The sequence below is a fragment of the Saccostrea echinata genome, unplaced genomic scaffold (assembly GCF_033153115.1).
Source record: "Saccostrea echinata isolate AGI-Se365-2 ecotype Australia unplaced genomic scaffold, CSIRO_AGI_Sech_v1 ptg000017l, whole genome shotgun sequence".
NCBI lineage: Eukaryota > Metazoa > Mollusca > Bivalvia > Ostreida > Ostreidae > Saccostrea > Saccostrea echinata.
The window spans coordinates 987370-1014894 of record NW_026889766.1 but is presented as its reverse complement, the minus strand read 5'-3'; the positions used below and the strand labels follow the sequence as shown (position 1 = coordinate 1014894).

At 32.6% G+C, this 27525-nt stretch overlaps 1 protein-coding gene across 1 annotated transcript in view; it reads left to right on the top strand.

The window, feature by feature from the left end:
* The window catches only part of LOC133189200 (receptor-type tyrosine-protein phosphatase alpha-like), a 58234-nt gene that overhangs the window by 13485 nt on the left and 17224 nt on the right, over positions 1-27525 (top strand). Inside the window, exons 8-22 of the mRNA XM_061324605.1 lie at positions 2423-2510; positions 4307-4383; positions 4472-4508; positions 11080-11177; positions 11264-11392; positions 11928-12070; positions 12403-12538; positions 12717-12866; positions 13212-13311; positions 13396-13469; positions 13627-13752; positions 13937-14059; positions 14202-14326; positions 14578-14713; positions 17543-17602. Coding sequence (XP_061180589.1) covers positions 2423-2510; positions 4307-4383; positions 4472-4508; positions 11080-11177; positions 11264-11392; positions 11928-12070; positions 12403-12538; positions 12717-12866; positions 13212-13311; positions 13396-13469; positions 13627-13752; positions 13937-14059; positions 14202-14326; positions 14578-14713; positions 17543-17602 — 1602 coding nt within the window. The remainder of the gene's footprint in view (positions 1-2422; positions 2511-4306; positions 4384-4471; positions 4509-11079; positions 11178-11263; positions 11393-11927; positions 12071-12402; positions 12539-12716; positions 12867-13211; positions 13312-13395; positions 13470-13626; positions 13753-13936; positions 14060-14201; positions 14327-14577; positions 14714-17542; positions 17603-27525) is intronic.

Sequence of the window (27525 nt, the reverse complement as noted above, 5' to 3'; positions counted from 1 at the left end):
TAACATTACAAACAAAATCAACTTGATACTTTGGACAAAATTTATTTTTGTTCAAAGGATGTTGGACAAAATTTATTTTTGTTCAACGGATGTGAAAACTGTATTTAGAACTACAAAGCAATGTCATCGTCATGATACTAAAAGAAATCCTTTTATTGTGTAATTTGTCATAGCATTGATATAGTGTCATGATTTAATGATTATTATCATAGTAATCTTTGAACAAGAAAAAAAATATACCACATATTAGTCAAAATAACCCGATAATATTAATCATGCTCATATCAGAGGGTTTTGTATTTGTTTGTTTAATGTCCCTTCGAAAATATTTCACTCAAAACAATTCCTTTGTTAAAGTCGTTCGGTGGAAGGCAGGACTTCCACGGAGGATACTACTTTGAAGAAAAGACAGACATGGAGAAATTTAATATCACGAACAAGACAAACTCTACCTCTTCTAAATTGCAAACTGGTAGAGAAAATGTGGCACAATTGAGAGGCAAAGTGAATCAAACTTTATTAGCTTTGAAATTGAAGTTATATTTTAGAGAATAAAAGGACATAATGTACACTTTTTTACACGATGAACTTAGGTTTGCTTCCTTTTCGGTTTATATAATCACATGCGTAGTATTTAGCGCTTTTTCTGAATACAAAGTCATTAGAGTCTCTCTCCCTCTCTCTCGATACTTAATCAGTAGTTTTGAGCTATTTATATTTTAGTTTTTTTTAATTATTGACATCTTTATTGATCTGCAATTGACGATTGAATGATTGTATAGATTACCTGCACATGTAATATGGGATACATTTAAATCAAATTCTTTTGACGTAATGTATAGGAATGGGTATTGCCAAAAATTTTGTATCGCGATATATCACGATCCCCTCTTCATCCCCCCCCACACACACACACACTCATCCACACAAACAAATATCACCATAATGTGATATTTTTACGAGCAATTTTTACAGTGATTTTAAATGAACATTCATATTTTTGCCGCAAAAATATGCTGGAAAAACATAACTTCACTTTTTTTTCATTTTTTATTCACATAATATCTAGCATTTTGGATGCTAGGATGCCGTTCTTTTACCGTTTTCAACATTTTTGACACTTTCTGTAAATGTAATTTGAAAGATTGAACAAATAAATGAATAATTTCTGGAACTTCTTACTGGGTATCTAAATACCGATATTTTAGTCTCCGTATCATGATACGTAACTATCACACAATCAAGAATTACGATATACCGGTATACCGATAAAATCGCACATCCTTAGTAATGTAAAAATCATTTAACATATATCTAGAAGTACATCGCACTGGTGCACTGAACATGAAAAGGGCTGCATTGTCACAAGTGCTGGACGTTGAAAAAATACGGAACAGTCAAATGACGTCATATTTAAAACCGTTTTGATAATAAATCGCTAGCGTCCAACAAAGTATGTAAATGCCACATAATAAAGTGGATACATACAGATTGTTATCTATATCATTGATTTAATTACTCTTCATTTTTCTTTTATTTCATTTTTTGCAAAATTCATTTATTTATTTTTGTGTGAATACGCTCTTTGAAAAATCTTAAGCAATATGTTTAAGAACTTAAGATATTAAAGACCATGCTTAACTTAAGCTTAAACTGAGCATGCATACACTTAAGAGTTGAAAAGTTTTATGCAACATTCTACGCAAGATGCTAAGTAAAATTCCAATCTGCTAAGCAGGAAAAAGAACTTATTTCTTATCCTTAATAAATACATAGTGGGTGACAGTGAATGATTTACAAAGCCTCTTCCTTTACTTCTCACCAAAATATTAACAGCAGTGAAGGAGATACGATACTTAGAAAACGTATATGCTTAACTTAACTTAAGAATTTTTATGCATACAAACCCTGATCTCCAAAAACTACATAGATACTGTCAGTCAGAAACTCAAGCATCTTTTTAATATTAACTTCAAAGTATGATCAGAATGTTTTTAATCAAATAATTTGCAAATTACCGATGACAAGACATGGAAATCTTCCAGTTCCATTTTTATTGAAAAAAAGCAGCCGTCCATGATATAAAATTTTTTGTTTATCCTAGGGAATAATTGTATCAAGTATTGGAAAGTCGTACGTTTTGGTACTATTAATTTTAGTAAAATTTTGTGATTGCAAATTTTCTAAAAGTTCCTTGAGTTTCTAAGTATCGTATCTCCTTCACTGCTGTTAATATTTTGGTGAGAAGTAAAGGAAGAGGCTTTGTAAATCATTCACTGTCACCCACTATGTATTTATTAAGGATAAGAAATAAGTCCATTTGAATATGAAGATATTCATCAATTTTCTTCAAGGTTTTAATATGAGTTGAAAACCGATTATCAGTAGTTTATTTATTTTTAAATGCTTTATTGTTTTCCAGAGATTACCTTCTAAAGACGAAAACAAATGCAATGCGGCCAAGAAGAAAGAAAATGTCACCAAGAACAGATTTAAAACGACATTCCCCTGTAAAAATTCTCCCTGTTTATAATGTCTTATTTTCATTTCCGTCTGATTCCTCATTGAATTTTTAAATAGGAATAGTAAAGAGGCCCCCTTGAAACGATTTGTAAATGAAGTTTTAACCCCAAGCCTAAATTAAAAAAAAAAAAAATAAAGCAACCGTAAGTCAACATTACGTGAAATATAAAGATAATAAACAGTATTCAATCTCGAAAGTCCAATGAATCGATACAAATTTGGAGTAGAGCAAACATGGGCCTCAGAATTTAAAGGTTTGATCAGATGCCATGGAGGAGTGAGCATCCCTGACGACTGGTCACACCCACCGTGTGCTGCTTGTCATGATCGAAAAAAACCCGGAAAAATCTGTAGAAAGTTCAGTGTAAAAGTAATGGCCTAACATTTAGTATGAAAAACACCAGTCAGCAGTTGACTTAATGATAGGTTGTATGTGCTGTCAAGGTCATTGTATGGACCGTAAAACATGCGAAATGAGGACTTCAAACGAGACTGTCGATATCCTTGTTTCATCAACTTGTCTGTCAATAGTTTGCCTCGTTTTAGAAATTGTTCATACATAGAGCATGCTCTTGCGCATCGAATCAACTGAGATACATAAACCCCATATGCAGGCGATAAGGGTATACTGCTCATAAGTAGGGGAAGTTGACGATTGAAAAGTTGAAGTGATCACCTTTATCATAAAGCTTTGTTGTTAGGTTACCATTAACGTTTTTTTCCTAGTAAAATATCTTAATATGAAACAGATGTGTGGTATCTTTTATTTCAAGCTCACTGGGATATATTGAGTCGACATATGAATGAAAGTAACTATTGTTAATTGATAATACGTCGTCGATATAACTCATGTAGAAGTTTTTGAATAAATTCTGCTTCATATGCTGCTACATGTAATTCTGCTTCATATAAATACGAAAATAGGTCTGCAAATAAGGGGCGCAATTGGTACCCATGGGAATTCCAACAGATTTTTGGAAGACCTGATCTCCAAAAACTACATAGATATTGTCAATCAGAAACTCAAGCTTCATTTTAATATTAACTTCACAGTACTTGTGAGTACAATCGGAATGCTTTTTAACAAAATAATTTTGTAAATGACCAATGACAAGGTTACGTATATTCGCGAGTTCCATTTTTATTGGAAAAGCAACTGTCTATGATGTCAAAAAGCCTGGACTTCAATTTATCGTGCGGGATGATTGTATAAAGTGTTGAAAAGTCGTTGGTTTTGATGTTATTGATTTGAGTAAAATTTTGTGATTTCAAGTTTTCTAAAAGTTCTTTGGAGTTTAAAGTATCCATATCTGATTTAACTTTTCGAATATACACATGTACTGTTGTACAGAACTCCTGAAGTTCCTCCTTCATTACAGTAAATTGAATATCCAATAGTTCCTTTTTTTCGAAGAAAAGAAATAAACCGTTATTTGTGGTTTATAAAGCATGGTTTAATGTCTTAATTTTTCAAATAAATACTTAAATAATTAAACTTATATATACATTTTCTTTTTTTCCTTTGAACAGACCTGCTGGTTCTTAAAGTAAATATATGCAAAACTTTGTGCTAATGCCAGAAATATTGAAATGTTATGATTTATTTTCTTTACTTTTACATTTTCGTCATGTATTTTTCCTGTCTTTTCTTATTTAGATATTCATTTCAAGATAATTTAAAATGTAACTATTTCTTAAATAACGAGAGCACATACAATGTATTAGTATAAGAATCTAACCAGTGCTGTAAACTTCCTATAAAAGTATTAGTTTAATGTTTTAGATGATCATTCGAGAGTAATTCTTGAAGAGAAATGGGATGGACATGATAATGATTACATCAACGCAAGTTATATAAAGGTAAGATTTTATACTTTCTCTTTAGGCAAACATATTGTATTCTAAATGCGGGTAAGAAAATGACTATATTTTACACTCATCTTTTCAGGATTGTGATGGGGAAAGGCGCTTCATAGCAGCACAAGGTGATTAACTTTACCCTTATCATGATTATTGTTTGCGGTTTTCACTACCATTCCATCCAGTTCAGATAAGTAATTAATGATCAGTTAAAAAGATAACAATATTTATAACATTGCAGTCTAAAAGTTTACCCGTGGCAGTCCAATATTAGTGAGCAGTCTGCAGTTGATATTAAGGACATACGCAACGTACCTTACCTACTGATAATTTTTCAAGATATTCTTAATTTAAGATTATAGCGCCATCAAATGTTCGTTGACAAAAAATCAGCATGCATTACCAGGGGTTTTGAAATGAAATATATGGAGATAACGAACAGTATTCAAGCTCAAAAGTCCATAAAACATTACAAAATAGGTGCAGAGTAAACACGGACCCCCAAAACATCAGAGGTGGGATCAAGTGCCATGGACGAGTAAGCATCTCCTGCCGACCGGTCATACCCGCCGTGTGCTCCTTGCCATGATCGGGAAATAACGGAAAAATCCGTCGACAATTCAGAGTGTAAATAATGGCAAAACAATTAATATGAAAAACGTCAGTAAGCATTTGACTCAATGATAAATTATTTGCTGACAAGGTCATTGCATCGACCATAGAACTTACGAAATGATGACTTTAAACGAGACTGTTGATATTCTTGTTTCATCAACTTGTTTGTCAGTAATTTACCTCGTTTTAGAAATTGTGCATACGTAGAGCATGATCTTGCGTATCGAATCAACTGAGAGATATAAACCCCGCATGCAGATGATGAAAGATATAAACCCCGTATGCAGATGATGAAGGTATATTGCTGCGTAAGTAAGGGAAGTTGACGATTGAAAAGTTAAAGTCATGGTTGTTAGATTACCGTTAACGTCTTTTTCAAGTAAAATATCCAAATATGAAACAGATGTGTCACACTCTGTAGTATCTTTTATCTCAAGCTCACCGGGATATATCGTATCGACATAAGAATGGAAATAACAATTGTTATTATATAGTCTATAAATAGCCCCTAAATAATCTATACAAACGCAAACAGTTCATAACACTACATATTCACCGGATTTGAAGCCGTATTCACCGGAGGGTCAGTGCGCGTGCAGTGTCATTGTGACGTCACAATCAATACCCCAAACAACGTTGAAAAACAAGGGTTGCAACGGTCGGAGCTAGCTGAATATATGAGCAGGAAAAATTGTTCCGCAAGTCTATCGCAGGATTATTTTCTTAACATTTCGATGTCTTACGCACATCAAAAGGAAAACACGGAGGTTATAGGTTGTAATCTGGACATTTTTTATTTTTCTACAACAGAAGTTCGTTAATGAAAATGGAATCGTCAGGCGGCCTTCAATGTCTTATTCATTAAATCCTGACTATATAATAAAACAATTATGGACTCTTTCGATGGTGAATAGGGTTTGTTATTCACCAGAAAAATATCAATATTGACCTCGGCTTCGCCTCGGTCAATATTGATATTTTTCTGGTGAATAACAAACCCTATTCACCATCGAAAGAGTCCATAATTGTATATTAATTGACAATACGTCGTCGATTTATCTAAATGTCGAGTGGAAGGCCACAGCAAGTGTTTTCTTGTTATCACGTATAAGATTTTGGACAAATTCTGCTTCATATGAATGCCAAAAAAGGTCTGCTAATAACGGGGCACAATTGGTACCCATGGGAATTCCAATAGACCTGGTCTCAAAAAAACACATAGATGTCAATCAGAAACTCAAGTATCTTTTTAATGTCAACTTCAGAGTACTTGTGTGTGCAATCAGAATGTTTTTTAACAAAATAATTTTGCAAATGACCAATGACAAGGTAAGCAAATTTACGAGTTCCATTTTTATTGAAAAAGCAGCTGTTAATGATATCAAAAAGCCTGGATTTTAATTTATCGTGAGGAATGATTGTGTATATAAAGTTGAAAAGTCGTAAGTTTTTACACCGTTGATTTTGGTAAAATCCTGTGATTTCAATTTTTCCAAAAGTTCCTTGGAATTTTTAAGTATACACATCTGATTTATACCACTTCTCGAATATATTGTTGCACAGTACTCTTGAAGTTTCCCCTTCACTACTGTTAATATCTTAGTGAGGAGTAAAGAAAGAGGCTTGGTTGAACATTTGCTAGAACCCGCTATGTATCTTTGTTTGTAAGGATTTTTATGAAGTTTCGGAATCCAATATAGATATGGTAATTCAAATTCATTTTGGTTGTTTGGAATATTAAAAATATTCAAAACTGACATATGATTTTGAAGAATTCCTTCCTTAGAAAGAGAACTATGAGTATAAGTTGGATTACCACTTGTAGAATTAAATCCAAGTTCCTCTAAAACACATTTAATATAATGAGCCTTACAAACAAAGACAATGTTGTTACCTGCTTTGTCAGCAGGGACCAGTAGGTACTGATCATGTAATCTATCTAATTTTTTTTTCACTTCTGGATTATTGAATACAGAAGGATAGATGGTTCTCATATTACCCCTCAATCTTTTAATGCGGGATTTTAACATACACCTGATACATTTAATCCATTCTGACAAAGTGTCCAGGTCTTTTTTTCATGTCTGGCCCATCGCCTGGCGTACTCCTCTACAGAATCCATAATATTTATGCAATTCCGACGCCAGTTGACGGATCGGGGTTCCCTATATTTAGGACCTTTTAAAATCAGTGATCTAAGGTCATCATTATTAACTATATTTATCATTGATGAAAATTCTTGTATAATTCAAAGAAAAATATACAAAAATTACTAAACATATATTCTAGATGTTTTGTCTACCCAAATGTGTTTTGGAGGAAGTGTACAGCACCATATATAGACATTAAAGTGTAGCATACAGTTCCTTTAAGTATTGGAACTCTTCAACTCCAGGGAAAAAGACAATAAAATTCAAACTACATTGCCTATGTCCTTAAGTGAAATATCAGACTGTCTCAGTACTGATATCCTTCAAAATCGGACAAAAAGTGTCATTTTTAAGCAAATAGCTAAATATTTGATCTTATGTGTACGTAGTTATTTTAAAATAGAATAATTATTTACTGATCATACAGAATTAAAAAAAATTGACCTCCAATGAAAAGAATATTCTGAAGTAGGATGAGATAAATTAATTCAAACACGAGCCCCTTGCACGAGAGTTGTTCGGAAAGTTCGTGGATTTCTGTCATATCTTGTTTTTATTTAACGTCATATTATATCCAAATTTGTTAGAAATAATGAAACAATAAGTTTAAATGATTTGTATTAAATTTTTTTAAAATATCTTGATTTAGTTCAAACTTATTAGGAGTTAAAAACTGCGAAAATTAGTTCGCGGAGCAAGTCAAAATTTAGTAATTTACAAAGAATATACACTAATTGATGCCTGTAGTCATTGCCTCAGTAAAATGGCTCAAACCAAAAATAATCTAGACGATCAAATTAAGAACTGCATGTTACATCGTTTCATATTCAAAATTATGAATTATGAGTTTCCTTCATGGAAAAGAAATCAATTATTGAAGATTGGTAGTCCTCAATGAAAAAACCAAAAAGGTGACGGCGTAAAACATCACGAAGCAGCAGTTTACGATACAATTTACTGTTGTACTCTGGAAAACGTCAGAATAAAATCTAAAAATGTAGGAAACATGAAGTATCTCAAAAGAGAGGCAAGCATGTGTTTTTGTGCAAATGGCCCAGACGGTATTTGAATGCCATGGAATTTGTATCAGACGAGAACAATCTGTGGGAAAATGGATTTTCTGTAAAAAAAATCTAACCAATAACGTTCATTTAGTAAGGTCTTGGAAAGAGAAAGCCGCTTCACGGTTGCCGATCTTGTGAAAGCATAGTTAAGTGGTAAAAAAAAAAATTGACAAACAAAATTATGTTATACTGGAAAATTTAAAAAAAAAATAATTTCAATTGATAGAAACACGTTTTTAATGAGCAGATAATGGACAGACTGTGCTGTGTAAAATATATATATATATATATATATATATATATATATATATATATATATATATATATATATATATATATCCCGATCATGACAAGGAGCACACGGCGGGTGTGACCGGTCGGCAGGGGATGCTCACTCCTCCATGGCACCTGATCCCACCTCTGATGTTTAGAGGTCCGTGTTTGCTCTGCTCCTATTTTGTATTGATTAATGGACTTTTGAGCTTGAATACTGTTCGTTATCTCCATATATTTAAAAGGAAGAATATTTTGAGAACATGATGACGCTATGTTTTTGAGGTTATATAATGTTGTTAAGTGTGCTCCGTGTTATCAAACACGTTGATTTTAAAATGAAATATATTGAGTTCTATTAATCGAATGACATGAAACTTCACACACCAACAATATAAATATGTTTACATATAATAAAGTGCTTATTTTAAATTTCTTGAAAGTAATGTAACGAAGATTGACATTGTCTGCGGACTTTTAGAACCCTGGTATACTAAATAACATAAAATAAACTTGCTAGACTTTAAGTGATGCCTTCATTTACTGTTAAAAATTTAGATATTCTCTTATTCTGTTTTTTTATAAAGCAGAGTTGGCTGGTAAATCTGTCATTTTAATTACAGAAGAGTTCTACTTCTGGTTACATTTAAAATTCATCCAATTCACATGCAATCCCTCAAAAATTGATTCTCAATGTCGTTATTTAGAAATACATATACATGTACCTTTAGCATCTGCATTATCTTCTGTGATTGTTCAGCTCAAATCGAATTCAAATCTTCATTTTCCTTTCCATTCCCTAAAACATCATTCACTAAACTGTCTGTATCATAATCCAATTCATATCCATACGGATATTTCAGCCCTACTCTCCATTCCAATCATTTATATTACTTCAAATACCCATAATTGTGTAGCTGATTAAAAAAATACAGAGTTATTTTCATTCAAGCATGTATTCATGAAAGAATTGCTTCAATGGTCAATAACACTTTTGTCTTTTGTTAATATATCGTACTATCTCAGGTAAATCAAAAATGTGTCTATTAAAGAGCAATGTTTTAAGTACGATATAAGCCTCATGCAATTTTGTATGAAAAAAAAATCAAACAGTTTTCGTCCCTAACGTGCCTAAAACTATCTGATAATTTTCCCTGCAGAAGTGTATTCGGCATATATTCATTACTTATCACCTGTTTAACCTTTTTTGATATTCTGGGCGAAAGCTGTGTGACTCTTATTCTTTCAATGTTTACTATAAGAAAAGGTTGTACTACTGCAAAAAACAAAACATGCATCGTGCTTTATTTGCCCTTTCAAACATTACTAAAGTAAACTATAATTTACTATAATGAACTATAATGTCAAAGTACTCAGTTTAATTTACTATAGTGAACACTGAAACTTTTGTCCACTATGGTTAAATCCTAGAAGTTTTAATTAACTTTAGTGAAATCTTTGAAACTTTCATTGACAATAGCTAACACGTCAAAATTTTGATTGACTATAGCTAACACTAACACTTACCATAGTGAAAACTTGACACTCTGATTTAAGATAGTGAAAACTTTGAAACTTTTATTTAAGATAGTGGATATTTTGAATAACTATTGTATAGTATTGTGTTTTGGATTCAAATTCTGGAAATTATGTAATAATTCATAGTTAAAATTCACAAAAGCTTAGAGAAATGTTTATACTACCCTCTCTCAAAATTAAAACAAATTATTTTTAATATGAAGTTTAATATGACATTATCTTGCCATTCGAAAGACTGACTATTAGCAACATTAATTATAAAATAATTAAATATAATTCCGATTCAATTAAAGTTTTATTTTCATGGAGAAAAAAATATAGTATAGAATAAAATTCTAGTAATTTAGAACCAAACTACCTGCTCCATCAAATTTACTTAACATTTTTCGGATTTTTTTCTCATATTTTCACATTTTTCTTATTTTTCATAAGAATTTTCTAAAAGTAAATCAGAAATAACAATATTGCATTTGCAGTAAAAAATGTTGTAAATTAAAATTTGGAGATACACTTCCCCTATAAAAAAAAATACACTGCTTTGTTGTGATGCCCCAGTCTATGGAAGTACCTACTTTTAAAAATGATGATATACATATAAAAACAAGTGAAAAAATTAAAACTTTGCTTTACTCTAGTGCAAACTTTGATACTTAAATCCACTGTCGTGTAAACTTTGATACTATGATAAAAAAAATTATAGTTAAAACTTGATAAAATATAATGCAAAGTTTGAAATTCTGATTCACTATATGGGAAATTTTGATACTTTGATTTACAATTATTTGTAGTGATAACTTCGAAACTTTGATTTTCTATAGTAAACAGTTTGAAACTTTGATTTACTATGGGGAAATTTTTATACTTTGTTTTACTATTGCTAACTATAGTGAACTTTAGTTTACTATAGTTAACTATAGTAATTATTTGTTAGGACATAAACTGTTTTAAACTGCACTTTTGTGGTAAAATGCTTGAGGATAATTTTTCTAATAAAAGAAATATTCTATGAAATTTATTGAACGTTGTGAAATTATTGTAGTTTGTTTTTCAAGCAGGTCCACAAAAAAATACATTGAAAGATTTTTGGAGAGTGATTTGGCAAGAGAATATTGGTTGCATTATCATGTTGACAAATCTTGTTGAGAATGGAAAGGTATACTGTGATTTTTTTGCTATTTTTGCAAACACTTTCTTCTTTGTCAAACACTAAGTATTTGACTTAAATATGTTATGTTTCAGAATAAGTGCACGAAATATTGGCCAGGTAGAAATCAACCGATGACGTCTGGTCCATGTAAAGTGTCTCTTTTGGAAGAAACTACGTATGCTTTCTATACAATTCGACAATTCTCAATCCAGAGAAAAAAAGTAAGTTTTTACATAAAAGCTAGACCATTTCTACAAATCCGTTGACAATGAATTGCTTTAAGTAAACAAAAACACATTTGCTTAATAATACTTTGGTAAGTATTCATTAAAAACAAGACCTGAATAAATTTATACTTATATGATATTAAACATCACACAAATCAAATCTGTTCTTCGTATTTTTTCTAGTTTTTCATGTAATTTCAATATACAGTTAAACGTATTTTCCCTATTTTTTTTTCATGTATTTTCAATGTACAGTTAAACGTGTCTAATCCGGACTGTGTGCATTTAGATATTTTGCCTGTAGCAATGAAAACTTTTTTATTGCTTTTAGCTCATTCAATTATTTAAAACAAGGTTACCTCAAAGCAGAATATCCTTTTGCAAAATAGCACGTAAACCTTGATTTAAATGATTAATTTCGTAACCAACGCACTCATACATTCACTCCCCACACACTCGTTACTATCCTACTTTATCCTATTTAACTTTGTTGCGAGATGATAATTATTTGTCTCTGTTGTATTTATAGTCGGAGGAAGTAAGAACAATCAATCAGTTTCATTACACAGCTTGGCCAGACCATGGCACTCCTGGTGAAATTGAACTGAATCAATTCCATAGAACTGTGAAAAAGAAATATCAACCAGGTCTACCGTTATTAGTTCACTGTAGGTAAGTGAATTTGGTCAGTTCCACAGATCTGTGACCAAATGATATCAACCAGGATCCTTAGTTATTAGTTTGCTTTAGGTAAGTTGATTGATAGTAGGTAAGTGAAAAAAAAAACATTTCACACAACATCCCTTTTGTAAAATATGTATAAGCTGAATAATACAATAATTCAAAAAGCTTTTGAATTGCTTTCTAATTTAAGAAAATGATGAAAATTAATGTTATTAGTCTCTTACGTAAGTTCCATATAGTGCGGTATTTTTAAAATATAATTTTAATTTCAAGTTTTGACAATTTTTGATAAATTTTGATTCTTTTTGAAAATTTCGCAGTGCCGGAGTGGGGAGAACGGGGACATATATTGGTCTGAATGTGTTACTTCAACAAGGTAGAGAAACTGGGCGGATCAACGTTTTTGAGTTTGTGAAGCAAATGAGAGAGGATCGTATGACCATGGTTCAAACAGTTGTAAGATTACCTGATTTTCTCATGATTAAGTATATAAAAAAAAATAGTAATATTTATTTGTCTTGAAACATATCCCAACCTTACCGGCTTAAAACAATGAGAAAGTTTTATTTTTTTATTTTTATTTATTTTTATTTATTTTTATTTATTTATTTTTGTTAATCTTTATAAATCTCAGGAGCAGTATGTGTTCCTACATAAGGCGCTTCTCTGTGGATTTCAAGAAAAAGATGTCATACTTTCTGAACGTGACTTTCAGACAAAAGTACTCACTTTGCTGAATGATACTTCACCTTTTAATCAACAAACTTTAGCAAATGAGTTTCAGGTAAGTAAAAATATACCGACTAGCAGAAAATTCTGTACGACTATATAATCAAGTACATATTTCAGTAATATGGCTTGCATTGTCTGACTCTACTTACTTTTCGTGCACTTATTCAAAAATAGTACAAAATTAATTTACCTGAATGTTATGAATGAAAGCATCAAGAAAGCAAATCCATGATTGCATTTATTAGTCCTTACCTTCAATTGCAATAAAAATAAAAATGCATCAAGACAATTACATACAGAAAATATCCTGATTAAAGTCATGAAGTCATGAATAATTGCTTTCCTGTAACTTTTTATGAAGAAAACCATATTTATCAAAGAATGCATTTTTTTCTAGTTTGTATCTGTTTTCAAAACCGTTGACGATAATGGATCTAAGGAAGATGCAAAGAAACTTGAGAATATGGCTAAAAATGTGGATATGGACATTTTACCAGGTTCGCACTGTTTCTTTGTTTAGTGTATTTGTTTGTTTTGTAATATATTTCTATGTAATGATACATGCATATTCTTTTCTTCAGTAACAAAATACCGACCCTACCTTACAACATACGTTAAGGGAAGAAATGACTATATAAATGCTGTCATAGCTCCGGTATGTACCCTTCATAATTTTTTTGTTCAAAAGCAGGGTTTGTGTGACTGTTTTGTGAGGGGGGCTGTGGTGTTGGTCTATTCCCGTAAACATGTAAAATAAAAAGAACTGTACAGGAGAGAGAGGTTTATTCTGTAATTTTTTGAATATATTTCAGACATTTACAAACCAAAATGGATTTATTATGACACAAAAACCTTTACTGGACACAGAGGTCGATCTGTGGCGACTGTGTATGGACCATGGAGTAACAGCTTTGATTGTTCTAAATGACACTGACGAAGTAATTTAATTTCGCTTTATTTGGGATGTCATTACCATTTTTTATCATAAAACATTCTTTTTTAGAGAAAGTCCTTCCTCAGTTTACATCCTTAGTATATATTTTTATTTAGTTTTAGTTGTTGAACTCTTTTTTTCCAATCCTGTTCCAAAAGTCTATTATTATATATTTCCTTAATTCAAAGGGAAACAGCTGGTTGCCCAACAGAGGAGAAACACGACACTGTCAGCCCTTTACCATAACGGCAAAAGATACCGGAAGTGACATCAATGGCGTTCTACAAGATAGATTGCTGATTTCAAACAGCGTAAGACGGTAGCTCGTATCTTTGTAATCTTTGGCAAGATTTCCGAGTTTCTAATGAAAACGAATGAATACGACCTTTGACATACACTGCATTTAGAATTAATTTTTATTTATTTTTTTTTATTTTTCATAAACTAATTAAGGGTCAAAAAGCGCATGTCGATATCTACCAAACATCATCTGGCAATGACGAGGCTCTTGTAAAATGTGCAAAAATGCTACTTGAGAAAGAAAATGCATCAACTTCAACTTCTCTTGTCGTTAGCAAGTAAGAAGATATATAAGAATAAAAATCGAAGTAGATCTTCATTCGCAAAATATGGGTCTTGTTTCCTGTACAAATTTATTAATAATTCATTTGACATGAATAGCAAAAGTTCTTGGGGCATACTTTTAATGATGCCCTAAAAATGCATTGCAGAACAATTTTTTGTTGTTTTTTGTTTGGTTTTTTTTTTAATGCGATGATTTGAGAAATATGTTGTTTCTTTCCCAAATAATTATTTTATTTTTACAAAGGAACGGAGCTGGTCCAGCCGGTATATTCTGTGTTTTGCATAACGCCATTCAACAGCTTCGTATTGATGGAGAAGTGGACATATTTACAAGAGTCCGACAGATGCAGACTAGGAGACCAGAAGTCATCACAACGCTTGTGAGTGTAGAAAGAGGAAATAGATGTACATGTTTCCAGTTGATTTCGTCGCCCGCGTGGCGCAGTGGTTAGAGCCTCTGCTCTAGAGTCTCGGAGTAAGGAGTTGATCCTTACGTCGCGGGTTCGAATCCAACTGTGGGACCGTATAAACTGAGGTCCCGTGTCGCAGTAGGTGCAGGCACGAAAAAATCCCTCTCTGCTCAATGGCCCTGAGTGCCGAGTATAGGTCAAAATTTGTAGCCCTCCACCGGCAAGTAGTGGCATGTCCATATGAGTGAAAAATTCTCGAGAGGGACGTTTGTGGCAACGCACTTTGAAAAATTTACGCACTTTGAAAAAATTTTTCAAAGTGCGTTAAAATTGGGACAAAATTAACGCACTTTGAAAAAAATTTTCAAAGTGCGTTAAATTTTGAACAAAATCAACGCACTTTGAAAATTTTTTTCAAAGTGCGTTAAGAGTGTACATCAACATTTTTTACCATGGAGACACTTAACGCACTTTGAAAAAATACGTATAAAACAAAAATTCTGGACTTATATTTTGATAATAGACAGCATTAAATTGTTACATTTACATTTCTTCCGATAAACTGATGAATTGATCTACCATCAACTAGAACGAGAAGACAGGTAGAAAGTCCCTCAGCCCAACCCTCTATCTTTCCTACACAACTATATGTATTTACATAACTGGTATGACATTGATATTATTTCTCTCAATAGATTTGAGTTAACGTAAAATAGATGAAAAAATTGAGATAAGCTTTCCTGATAAAAAAAATTACGCACCCTACTATATGAATATGAATATGTTTATTCACCAATCAAGGGCCCTCAATGGGCATGTACAATTAAAAACAATACAATCATGATTATAACAAGTAATGGCTGCATTGGGTGCAGTATTTACCTGATCCTCACTTGCAAGTGTTCTCAACTAACAATTAAATTAAATTACTGGTATGGTTCATACAATTAAATATAAGCATCACATGCAATATAAAGGAAAACGAAACTGCTGTACACTTCAATGAACAGACTATATTAAAGAAGAGATCCGCATAACCTTTATTCAAAATGTATCCACAATGATTCCTCAGAAAAAATGCATTTATATGGTAATTAAATCATGCTATTTGACATGCCTAGCATTTTTATGATACCAAATTACAGATTTAAAAGTAACCTGACTGCATAACGTTATTAGTGAACGAGGTAAAAATTTCAGTCGAGTGAGTAATGTGGCTAAGGTTTACTTTCTTACTAGAGAGAGAGTTTTCATGCTATGGAAAAATCATAATTGCTCCCTTTTGCCGAAAGAACAAGATGTGTTTGTGAAACACTGATGCCCCCGTATGGCAGCTTATGGCGAAAGATAAAGTTTCTCAAATGCAAGTCAGAATCCAGGCCAAAAGATAAAAAAAATGTTAAATTTGAAAGCCCTAGCTGCAACTGTTCAAAAGTTATGGCGAAGGTTAAAGTTTTTTAAAAGTAAGTAAAACATCAAGGTCAAGCTCAAAGTTGTTGGTATCCAAAGGAAGGTCTTGTCACAAGGATTACATATGTAAAGTATTAAAGCCCTAGCACCAACCATTCAAAAGTTATGGCCAAGGTTAAAGTTTTTCAAAAGTAGGTAAAACTCCTATGTCAAGGTCAAAGGGACAAAGTGGTTGGTATTCAAAGGAAGGTGATGTCACAAGAATTACATATGTGAAGTATGAAAGCCCTAGCATCAACCATTCAAAAGTTATGGCCAAGGTTAAAGTTTTTCAAAAGTAGGTCAAACTCCTAGGTCAAGGTCAAAAGGTCAAAGTTGTTGGTATCCAAAGGAAGGCCTTGTCACAAAGAATACACATGTGAAGTTTGAAACCCCAAGCACCAACTGCTCAGAAGTTATGGCCAAGGTTAAAGTCTCATAAAATTTTGCAAAAGTGGGTCAAACTCCAAGATCAAGGTCAAAAGGTCAAATATGATGGTACCCAAAGAAAGGTCTTGTCACAAGGAATACACATGTGAAATATGAAAGTCATAGCTCCAACCAATCAAAAGTTATGGGCAAGGTTAAAGTTGACAACAGACAAACAGATAAACAGACAAACAGACAGACAGGACAAAAACAATATACCCCCGGGATCTTTCGATCCGGGGGCATAAAAATGCGATGCTTTAAGTCACTTATCGACACCTACATTTACCGAACTTATTAGAGACTGGATAAGATTTTAAAAAGAAAAGAAAAAAGAAACGGAACTGTGCTATTAAACAATAATTCCTCCATTATTTCTAAGAACCCATTTCCCTTTTATAACAGTTACTAGAACCTTTGGAAAGAAGAGAACTCCTAAAAATCTTTTAAACGTCTATATCTCAGATCCTGACGTCATCACCGAAAAGTTATTCAACCAGGTTCAAATAATTATTTATCATACCTAAAATTTGCAAGATTATTGACCAAGCCGTACACATTTTTTTTTTCAAAGTGCGTTAATATGGTCGATATTAACGCACTTTGAAAAAGAATTTTTTTTTCAAAGTGCGTTAACGTGGTCCCAAAATTAACGCACTTTGAAATTTTTTTTCAAAGTGCGTAATTTTTCAAAGTGCGTTGTAACAGAGGTTAAACAACAAACAATCAAACCAAACCAATTGATTTCTTACTATTAATACTAATTTAACAACGATTAATATACAAACTCTTGTTTGATTTATGAAGTTATAAAGATTGCAAATTCTAACTGAAATTGATATAATATGTACTTGCAGCTACTTTTCTACTTCCTCAAAAATTCTTCTTTTCTGTAAGCTGTGATATTCATGTCTTTTCCAGGAAGAATACCGGAAGTGTTACCATTTGGTTTCCCGCTCTGTTTCCTCAGAGGAAATATATGTAAATTTCTGAAACCATCTCTGAGACACATTTATATACTCACATCATTATTTTTGTGTTTGAAGTTTTTAGGTCACCTGAGTCACTCAGGTGACCTATTGCTATCTGTTTTCGTCCGTCGTCGTGCGTCCTCCGTCGTGCGTTCTGTGTTAACATTTGAACATTTTCAGCCTCTTCTCTGAAACCGCCGAACCAATTTCAGCCAATTTTAGCATATGGCATCTATGTGTGAAGGGGAACAAAATTTGTGAATTTCATGGTCCCTGCCCCTCTCCCCGGGGCCAGAGGGGTGGGGCTAAAACCTACAAAATTAATGCAATCTTTAAAAATCTTCTTTACTCATGGACATCAAGCAGTCAAACTGTTGGCATGATTATAATAAGAATTGATCCCTCTACAAAAATTGTGAAATTCATAGCCCCAGGGTCAGGGGTTCTGGTGCTAGGGCGGGGCTATATACATCTTATAGTGAAAGTGCATTATTTCTTTGATAATCTTCTTCTCAACTCCTGGATGTTCTTAAAACAAATTAAATACATAGTTATGATAAGCAAGAGTAACTCTACCAAAACTGTAAAATTCATAGCCCCAGGGTCAGGGGTTCTGGTGCTAGGACGGGACTATATAAATCATATAGTGAAAGTGCATTATTTCTCTGAAAATCTTCTTCTCTACTCCTGGGCATTATTGAAACAAATTCAATATATAGTTATGATAAACAAGAGTGACTCTTCCAAAATTGTGAAATTCACAGCCCCAGGGTCAGGGGTTCTGGGGCTAGGGCGGGGCTATATAGATCATATAGTGAAAGTGCATTATTTCTTTAAAATCTTCTTCTCTACTTCTGGGTATAATTTAAACAAATTAAAGACATAGTTTAAATAAGCAAGTATGCCTCTACCAAAATTGTGAATTTCATGGCCCCTGGTTCAGGGGTTCTGATGTTAGGGTGGGACTCTATTTATTATACAGTGAAAATGCATTAATGATTTATAAATCTTCTTCTCTGCTCCTGGGTATTACTTAAACAAACTAAGTACATTGTTATTATAAGCAAGGATGCCTCTTCCAAAATTATGAAATTCATGGCCCCAGGGACAGGGGTTCTGGTGCTAGGGTGGGGCAATATAGATCCTATAGTGAAGGTGAATTATTTCTTTGAAAATTTTCTTCTCTGCCCCTGGGTATTTTTTAAGCAAACTCAGTACATTGTTATGATATGCAAGGATGACTCTTCCAAAGTTGTGAATTTCATGGCTCCAGGGTTTAGGGTTCTGGTGAAATGGGGGGGGGGGGTGGGGTGGGGGGGGACTCTATTGATGATTTAGTGAGAAAGCAAAATTTCTTTGAAAATATTCTTTTCTGCTTCTGGTTAAAGAGCGAAGAAGCTATGTGTATAGTCATGATGACCAAGAGAGCTTCTTCCAGAGTAGTGAACTGCATGAGCCCTGGGTTAGATGTGCTGGTGTAAGGGTGGGGCTCTTGATAATGTAGTGAATATGCATTAATTCTATTAAATAATCCTTAGTGTTAAGCAGATAAACAAAGTGATTACTTATGATGAGCAAACTTCTGGTCCCAGAGTGAGAGGCTCTGGTGTCTCTCGATGGGGAGGGGGGCTCTATTGATAAAATAGTGAATCTGTAGTAAAAATGCATTATTTCTTTAAAATCTTCTCTGCACCTGGGCATATCAGAGGCAAAAGAGTAAAAGTTTTAATAAGGAAGGGTATTTTTACCAGATATTTGAACATCTTGACCATTTGGTCAAGTGTTCTGGTCCTGGCTAGGGCTCTATTAATTTATAATCTACTGAGAGGAGTTATTCCCCTTTGCCATTTACTTTTGATAATTAATCACTGTAAATAATGTACTTGAAAGGTTAAATAGAATTATGCAAGAATTTTTATTGTATAATACAAAAAGTACTTTCATAGTTTAAATGATCAGGTAGACTTGTAAGTAATAGATAAATAAAAATGAGACAAAAATAACTTGTCTTATTAAATGTTCATCAAAGACAAGAGAGGTCAATGTAAGAGATTTCAACAAGGAATAAGACAGTACAGAAGCACTGATAGTTTGTTAATATACTGTATGGTGATAGTGATAAATGGGGAACATATTAGAACATAATTTATGAACTGTTAATGAATGCTAGACTAATTATTTTGTTGATCCTGATCACCCTATTTTTCTTGCTTTTGGGGCAACAAAGCTTCACCTTTCAGTCCATTTTATACTCTATGGATCCTCTAAATTGTTGTATTATACTCAGGTGACCCTTAAGGCCCAAGGGCCTCTTGTTCTTTTTCGTAGGAGTAAATTCAAAAGACTTTGTTAGCATTTAGATTACAATGTACATTTTTTTTTTGCGGGGGGGGGGGGGGGGTTACTTGAGGTTTTATTCGTCATATTAATGATATTAATGTTTACATACTCATAATTCATTGTTTTTAATGTATGTATGCTCAGAATTTAATGTGTTTGGTGCACCTAAGTGGATCTGCACTTAATCTGTGTTATTGAGGATGTTCACAAGATGAGGAAAGATTTGATGAACAACCAAAGAGATACAAACAGCAGCAAATGAAGAGATACTTGTTTTATGTTTCCTGAGTATCTGATACGTTTGGAGCAAGACATCAAGGCTTTTATTTTATTTATTTGTTTAATTTTCATTTCTATATTATGGAAATTTCACTAAATTGACAAATCATTAGAATAGTTCGTAGTATCAAATGATTTCTGTTGTTGTTGCATAACTACCAATAAGAATTGATCACAGGTAATACCAAAAAACTATACATAGTGTATAATTCGTTTGTTCAGTGGACCACTTGGTATGACATTGACGAAAGAAAAATATCACTTAAAAAAAAACATTGTCAAGTCTGCAATGTCAATAATCTTAGCTTAGCAAACAATATCTGGCCCCGGGATCATGAATCGTCTTAAGCTTAAGTCAAAATCTTTATGTAGCACTAAAATATTGTAGTAGTCAAACACACTAAAACTGAAATATTTTTCAATATTGCTTTACAAAAGCCTCGTTACCTCTAAATTTGGAGATTAATTCAATCATTAATGAACATTTTACAGGCGATTGAAAATTTATCTTAAGTTTAAGTCTGTTTCATGATCCTATAGCCTGAATGGTTTCGAAAAGAAAAATAATATTTCCCTTGATTTAACATTTTTCGTGTTAGTATTTCATTTTTTGTCCTCATTGATAATTCGAAAATGTGATCCTAAAACATCGGTAAATAGGCTTTTTATGAAAGTTGACAAATCTCCTGGTGAAAAGTCTTAACACGAAAGCCTCTCTGACCTCATAGCTCAAGAAACGTTTCCAACATCTTCGCTCGCCAAGATTGCATGACGATCCGCTCGGACCGTCACCCTTGACTAGCGAAGATACATATTCAGAAGAGCCCATCTAAAAAAGAAACATAATTTTATTTGCATACTCTTTGTTTTCTCCCACTATGAACCTGCACTCACCGCGGTTGCTTTAAAATAATCCGCTAATTAACGTTAATTCCAGTACTAACAACCAGAGAAAGACATTTGATTGTGTTCAAATAATCATCTGAAGTAAGATGAAGTATTTTAAATATATTGTATTATAACATAATAATATTGTATTATTGGTGTGCACGTCATTGTACGTATCATTGACGGAAGAGACTCTCTCCAAAGTAAACAGAGCTGCTTTATCTTTAATCTATCTGTAAATTTTTACGCACATAGCTACAAAGAACGATAACTCTTCAAGGTCGGGTGTTTTACGTTCAGACAAAGCGAAAATTTCTGCAATAGTGTATCTATTTCAAGAACAATTTCAGCTCTTTAACTGAATCTTAGGAATTTAAGATACATAAGAAAAACATTCTTAAGTTAAAAACACTATAAAATTATTCTCCTTTTTTTATAACAGAGTAATTAAATTTTTTTCTCACAGTTTCAATACTTTGAACGATGACGTCACAACGAAATCAAAAGGTGGCACGGTTAACACGCATCATGGAATATGCCACCAGAGCAATTGCTATTCATAACGCCATGTTCACTGTTTAACATTGTTTTTTTTTTAAATGGGATACAAGCGATCAAAAATCGCCTTTCAATAAGCCTTAAATGTAGAGAGGACTGCTTCAGTAATCAAAACTTTTGTATACTCCAATTTACATACTGTTAAATGTTCAAAACAAATATTTGATTTTTTTTTTTCAGTAACCATTTACTCTGTGTCTATTTTAATTGTTTTTATTGTTTTCTTCTTGTTTTGAGAATGTATTATGAATACAAAAAAAATCACATAACAAAACTTATCTCTGCTCTGGTGGGGTGTAGTTTCAGCAAAACCGTCTACGGTATGAATATATACAATTCTACTACGATTATTGCCCGAGATCAAAGAAATGTCGCGAACATTATTCTCCAATCAATTACGAACGTCATCAAAAAATTATCAGATCAGAAACACATGTCAAATCTGTACAGTTGAAATTAATATTTCACTGTATAATCTAATACGAGGGCTGTTCGGAAATTATTGAGACATTCTGTATATTTTCCTTTCTAATGAACGTCTTTCGGTGAAAATTTGCACATACGTTTAACAAACATTAAGAATTCATAAAAGCAAGAAATATTTTACAAATATTAAATTTCTTTTCTTGAACTGTATATAAATGTGTCAATGGTAGGGGTACTCGGCGCAGTCACAAAATCAGATAATGAAAATATGTAACACCAATGTTCAACACCCCGGTGGACCCATAATAAGAACGAAAATAATTCAATTTATGTATATAATTTTTTAATTTTATTTTGACTTCATGTTGTGCAAGTTTGTTAGAATTCTGATCAGAAATATGGAGATCATTAAAAAAAATTAAGCGCGGTAAAGAATTCTGATAACGACGACAAAATGGATTTTGACGTCAAGGCAGAGCAGCAAGAGATCTAAAATTTTGTGTAACACTATGTAAAACTCCTTTCCAGACTGACCAACCTGCTAAAACAATAATGAGAAAAAAAACATGTCTAAGGGTTTGTTCCATGTATTTCATTGGTACTGTATATATTTTTTTCTAACCTATAATTCAACTACAGTAAGATCAAAAGCTCCGGACGACCACCAATTTTTACCATAACGAAATTAATAACGTTGACCTGCATTGCATAAATCAGCACTGCATGATGCTAAGTCATCCTGTATAAATGATGCATGAAAAATTTACAATAGAAAAGCAACAGCACACATTTTCTAAAGAATCGTTTAAGAAAAGAGACAGTTTGATTTTTGTAGGGTATATAATTATGCTAACAAAGAAAGAAGAGTAAACGCTTCCCGAACGTTTCACACGCAAAATCATCTCCGGCTGACGTGAAGTTAAAATGACGTAGCGATGTTGCTCCAGGTCAATAGACATATGCATGTTTATTATTTCACCAGAACTTATCTAATTATCCTTTAAATCAGAAATTTTGTATAATTCTTTTATTCATTCGATATAAAATATTGACGAATTTTCCTGAAATTATCTCTGCCCTTTATGGAGTTAAAGTAATTGTCTCAATAATTTTCGAACAGCCCTCGTACTTATTTAGACCACATCGATGTGTCGTCTTCCGCAGTCTAAACGTGTGTATTGCCTGAAACAGCTGATAAATATCCGTTTTATAGCCAAGTGGGGCTGTTCTACGGACCTCCCCACAACATTTACACTCCCGTGATTTTACTGATAAATCAATGAAATAGACAACTGGTTTTGTTATTTTTCATTCAGAAAAATTAATCAATATATGTTACAAGCAAATTTATAAATAATTAAAGGATATTTTTAATCCAACAAAAGCTGAAATCGTCTGCATTCTCTGCAATCGATTGACCCTCTGGTGTTAAATGGAACAGCGAAATTGCGACATGGTGACCTAATTCGTTTCTCTATAGAGAAATCGATCAACTGTATTTTAGAGCCGTTAGTAGAATAGAAATAAAGTCTTTGTTGTCGTGAATGATGCAGGATAACTTCCTCGGTCTCGAAATGATGTTTGGAACATAAAAGCCTCGGCTTTTATATTTCAAACAACATTTCTCGACCTCGGAGGTTATCCTGCAACATTCACGAAAACGCGGACTTTATTTCTTAAATAGATGTCTTACATCAATGGTAAGATTAAACTGCAATGCCAAATTACTTATAATGTAGCTTAAACACAACTTGAGCAAAAAAAACCCATATTTTTTTTTTAGTTTTACTCAGCATTGTTAAGGCTGCATAAAGGGGCGGGGCTTCGTTTATACGGGAAATGTTTACTGTGACATCACACAAAAATAGCAATTTCTCACAATATAATATTATTCAAAAAAGGGGGGATTAAATTTTCCGAGAAATGAATTAAATGCTTCCTTAACACACCCGCGTACATGTAGAAGAACTTGACTTTCATTCTACGTCTGGCAGGAATCCAACCTATACTTATAGTTTACTTTTTAAGGTTTATTTTCTTCAAAATCACATTTCAATGTTTAATATTTTTATCATTCCAGTCAAGCAAGGTGAGTTGGATCTATCCTACCTTTTCTGGATTCCTTAACTTTATACAAATCCTTACAAACAACTGAAGGATACATTCCCAGGTCCAGTAAATGCTTTATCAAGCCCCTATATTTACTCCTTATAGAACTATTAACTGCTAAAAAGCTAAAAGTTCATACGCACTGTGCTACAGGATATTTTAGAAGTGGTGTAAATCAGATGCGGATTCTCAAAAACTCCAAAAAAAACTGAAAGAAAAATTAAAATTACCATTTTTTATTTCTAAAGTTAATAATATCAAAACGTATGAGTTTTCTACACTTTTTGCAACCATTTCTCACGATAAATCAAAAGCTAAGCTTTTTGATATTATAGACAACTGTTTTTTCAATAAAACTGGAACTGGGAAATTCTGATTGGCCATCGATAAAATTACTTTGTTAAAAATTACTCTGATTCTACGCAAAAAGTACTCCAAAGTTGATATTCAAAAGATACTGGAGTTCCTCATTCACAACATTTACGTATTCTTCGGAGACCAGGTCTTCCAACAAACTGTTTGAATTTGAATGGGTACTAATTGTGCACCTTTATTTGCCGACCTGCATTTATATTCCCTTAAAGAAGACTTTATTTAAAAGCTTCTACATGAGAAGAAGAAAAAATTGCTCGGCCTTCAACTCTACTTTAGATATATGACGTTTTATCAATTAAAACTAGACAGATGTACTTCCATTCATATGTCTTAGGGAACTTGAAATAATGGCACCAAGAGTTTTCCCACATCTGTTTAATATATGGATGTTTACTAACTTTACACAATAAGGACCAACTAATAAATAAATTTTAAAACGAACGAGATGACTTCAGTTTTTCCCTCGTCAACTTTTCTTTTTTGATGTAGTAACATTCCGCTATTACCTGCACATGGTGTATACTTATCCAAACTTATTCGATAACCAAGAACATGCTCTCAGTTTTTAAACCGAGGTAGGCTACTGAATGATTAGTTACAGAAATTTCAACATCATCCTTAAAAGTCAGCATTCCGTAAATTCTACCTTCGTTATAATGACCTTGTTAAGAAATGTAACCTATCATCGGGGATTATTTTGGTTGAAGTGTTTCATACCAATTATAAAGCCTTTGTTTTTATACTAATTTTGACGACGAAATGTTCCATTTACCTGATCAATACATAGGATTCATTACGGATGTGGCCGGTCAGCAGGGGAATATCACTTCTCCTAGGCACCCAATCCCATCTCTGGAATTTCTTAGGGATCTTGTTTCATGTCCTGTTCACAGTTTTGTATTGTTTATATATTTATATTTATTTATTTATATATTTTTTTGAGATCGATCACTATTTTTAGCTTCGCCTTTTTCATTTTATTTCGCTTTCGAAAAAATTTCGAAAAAGTAAATTCGATCTGTTTTCATTTCAAAACAAGCATACAAAACTAAAATTTACATTTCGTTGTAATGATTTAAAAGTTAATCTAATTTCACGTGGTACAATCAGTAAGCAGGTGTTTAAATTTCCCTTCAGAGTTTCTCATTTTTTAAATCACAATCACCCGAACATTACTCTACATATACAGAGAAACAACTAAGACGTCATTTACGACATGATAAAAAGATGATTTTTTTCATCCAAGCTTTGCTGGGAAATATATCGTTTGACAAATTTTCAGTTGATATGTATTTGAAAAAAATATTTCAAAATGTAAGTACAGAGTATTTTCTTTCATCTTCAAGTACATATTTGACGGATATTTACTTTAATTTCCATTGCAGACTTATTTTTCATAACACTATCACTTGACTAGATTCTTAAAATATGACTTATGAGTTGAAACATTCATCTATTTTTCAAATCCATGACAGTCATTTATTAAATTAAATATTTCACAAATTCATGAAATAAGCCTGTGTAAGAAATTTAAAATTCTTACATTCCTTTACTTTTCAAAATGAAAGTCATCTATTTAAAAAAATCACTATTTAATTTTGAGCATGTATTCTTCGATGTAAGGTTATCAGTGTATCGTATACGTAGAATCTTACAGCATTAGAAAAGTAGTTTCCAAAAGCCTGATTAACTCTAGCGTTTATTGTGTCAGTCATCACTAAGAATATATTTTTCTAATGATTAGTACGTTTAAAAAATTGACCACACTTGAAAAAGAAATGTATTAGTAAAACAGTGTATAAATATACTTTTATTTCCTTTCTTGCAAATTAAAAAACGCCTTTTCCCCACTACTACAATAAATATGAAATTTATTAGAAAATACGCAAAACAGGGAAATTGTTTAAGGGGTTTATTATTACAATCCTCGTAATAAATTTTAATCGATTGTGTAATATTTTAATTTCCATTGTAGTAAAAAGATACGTGTATCTTTTTCCTCAAGAGGTCAACAAGATTTTCAAAACAAAAAAAAACGTAATATAATTTTCATATATTATAATAAGATACAAGGAACCATTTCTCTAAGTGAAAGATCGTCATGAGTCCCTTGGTCTCCATTCTTTACAAATTCATGACCGTGTTAACATTCCTTTTTGTATGTAGAACACTAAAAACATTTCAAACGAGCAAACAAGTAAAGAATCGGGAAGAGTTTTTTTTCAAAGCTTCTTTGATTTTACTTCCGGTGTAGATTTTTAGTTTTGTGTGTGTGAGTGTGTTTATATCACAAAAAATTGGTACGGATATAAGATCGTTTTCCTTGTTTATATGTATCTTTCTATTACATTTAACCCATATTTTAACGAGATCTACTGTGTATATAAGGACAAGTTCAATTTAACAAGATGATGGATGAATTTCTCAAGTCCGTGTATCTTGCAGTGCTCTTCGTTGTTCTAACAGAATGCTTAGGTAATCTTTTTGTTCTTAAACTCTAATGAAAATAGGAAATGATTCAAATAAGGTATGTGAGCTTTCTCGTGCATACCTTTCACAGTTTCCAATTTCTTTCTAAAATAATATGTTGACGATGCGACCGTTGGGGCGAGCGCAGATCCTATATAATTTACATTGTCTCTTCAAATTGCACGTGACATTTGGTAAGTCTTGACTCTGACGTCACATGACGTCGTATGTAAGTTGCATTACCAAATCGAAGCCTGAACAGTGCTAGTTTTAGTGAAGAATGTTTAATCTACTATTTTTTTCTGCAATATCCATAAAATCAATGTGATTTTATTTTTTGTTGCTACCGCGGAACGTAGTTTGCGGTTAGATGCAATTCGCAAAGCGTTATGGGACCATAGGTTACTGCGGAAAAAATTCTTTTGGAAACTCCGAATTTTCTCTTCGCCCAGGCGTTGCTTTAAGAGCTCGTAGTGACGAGCGGCGTGA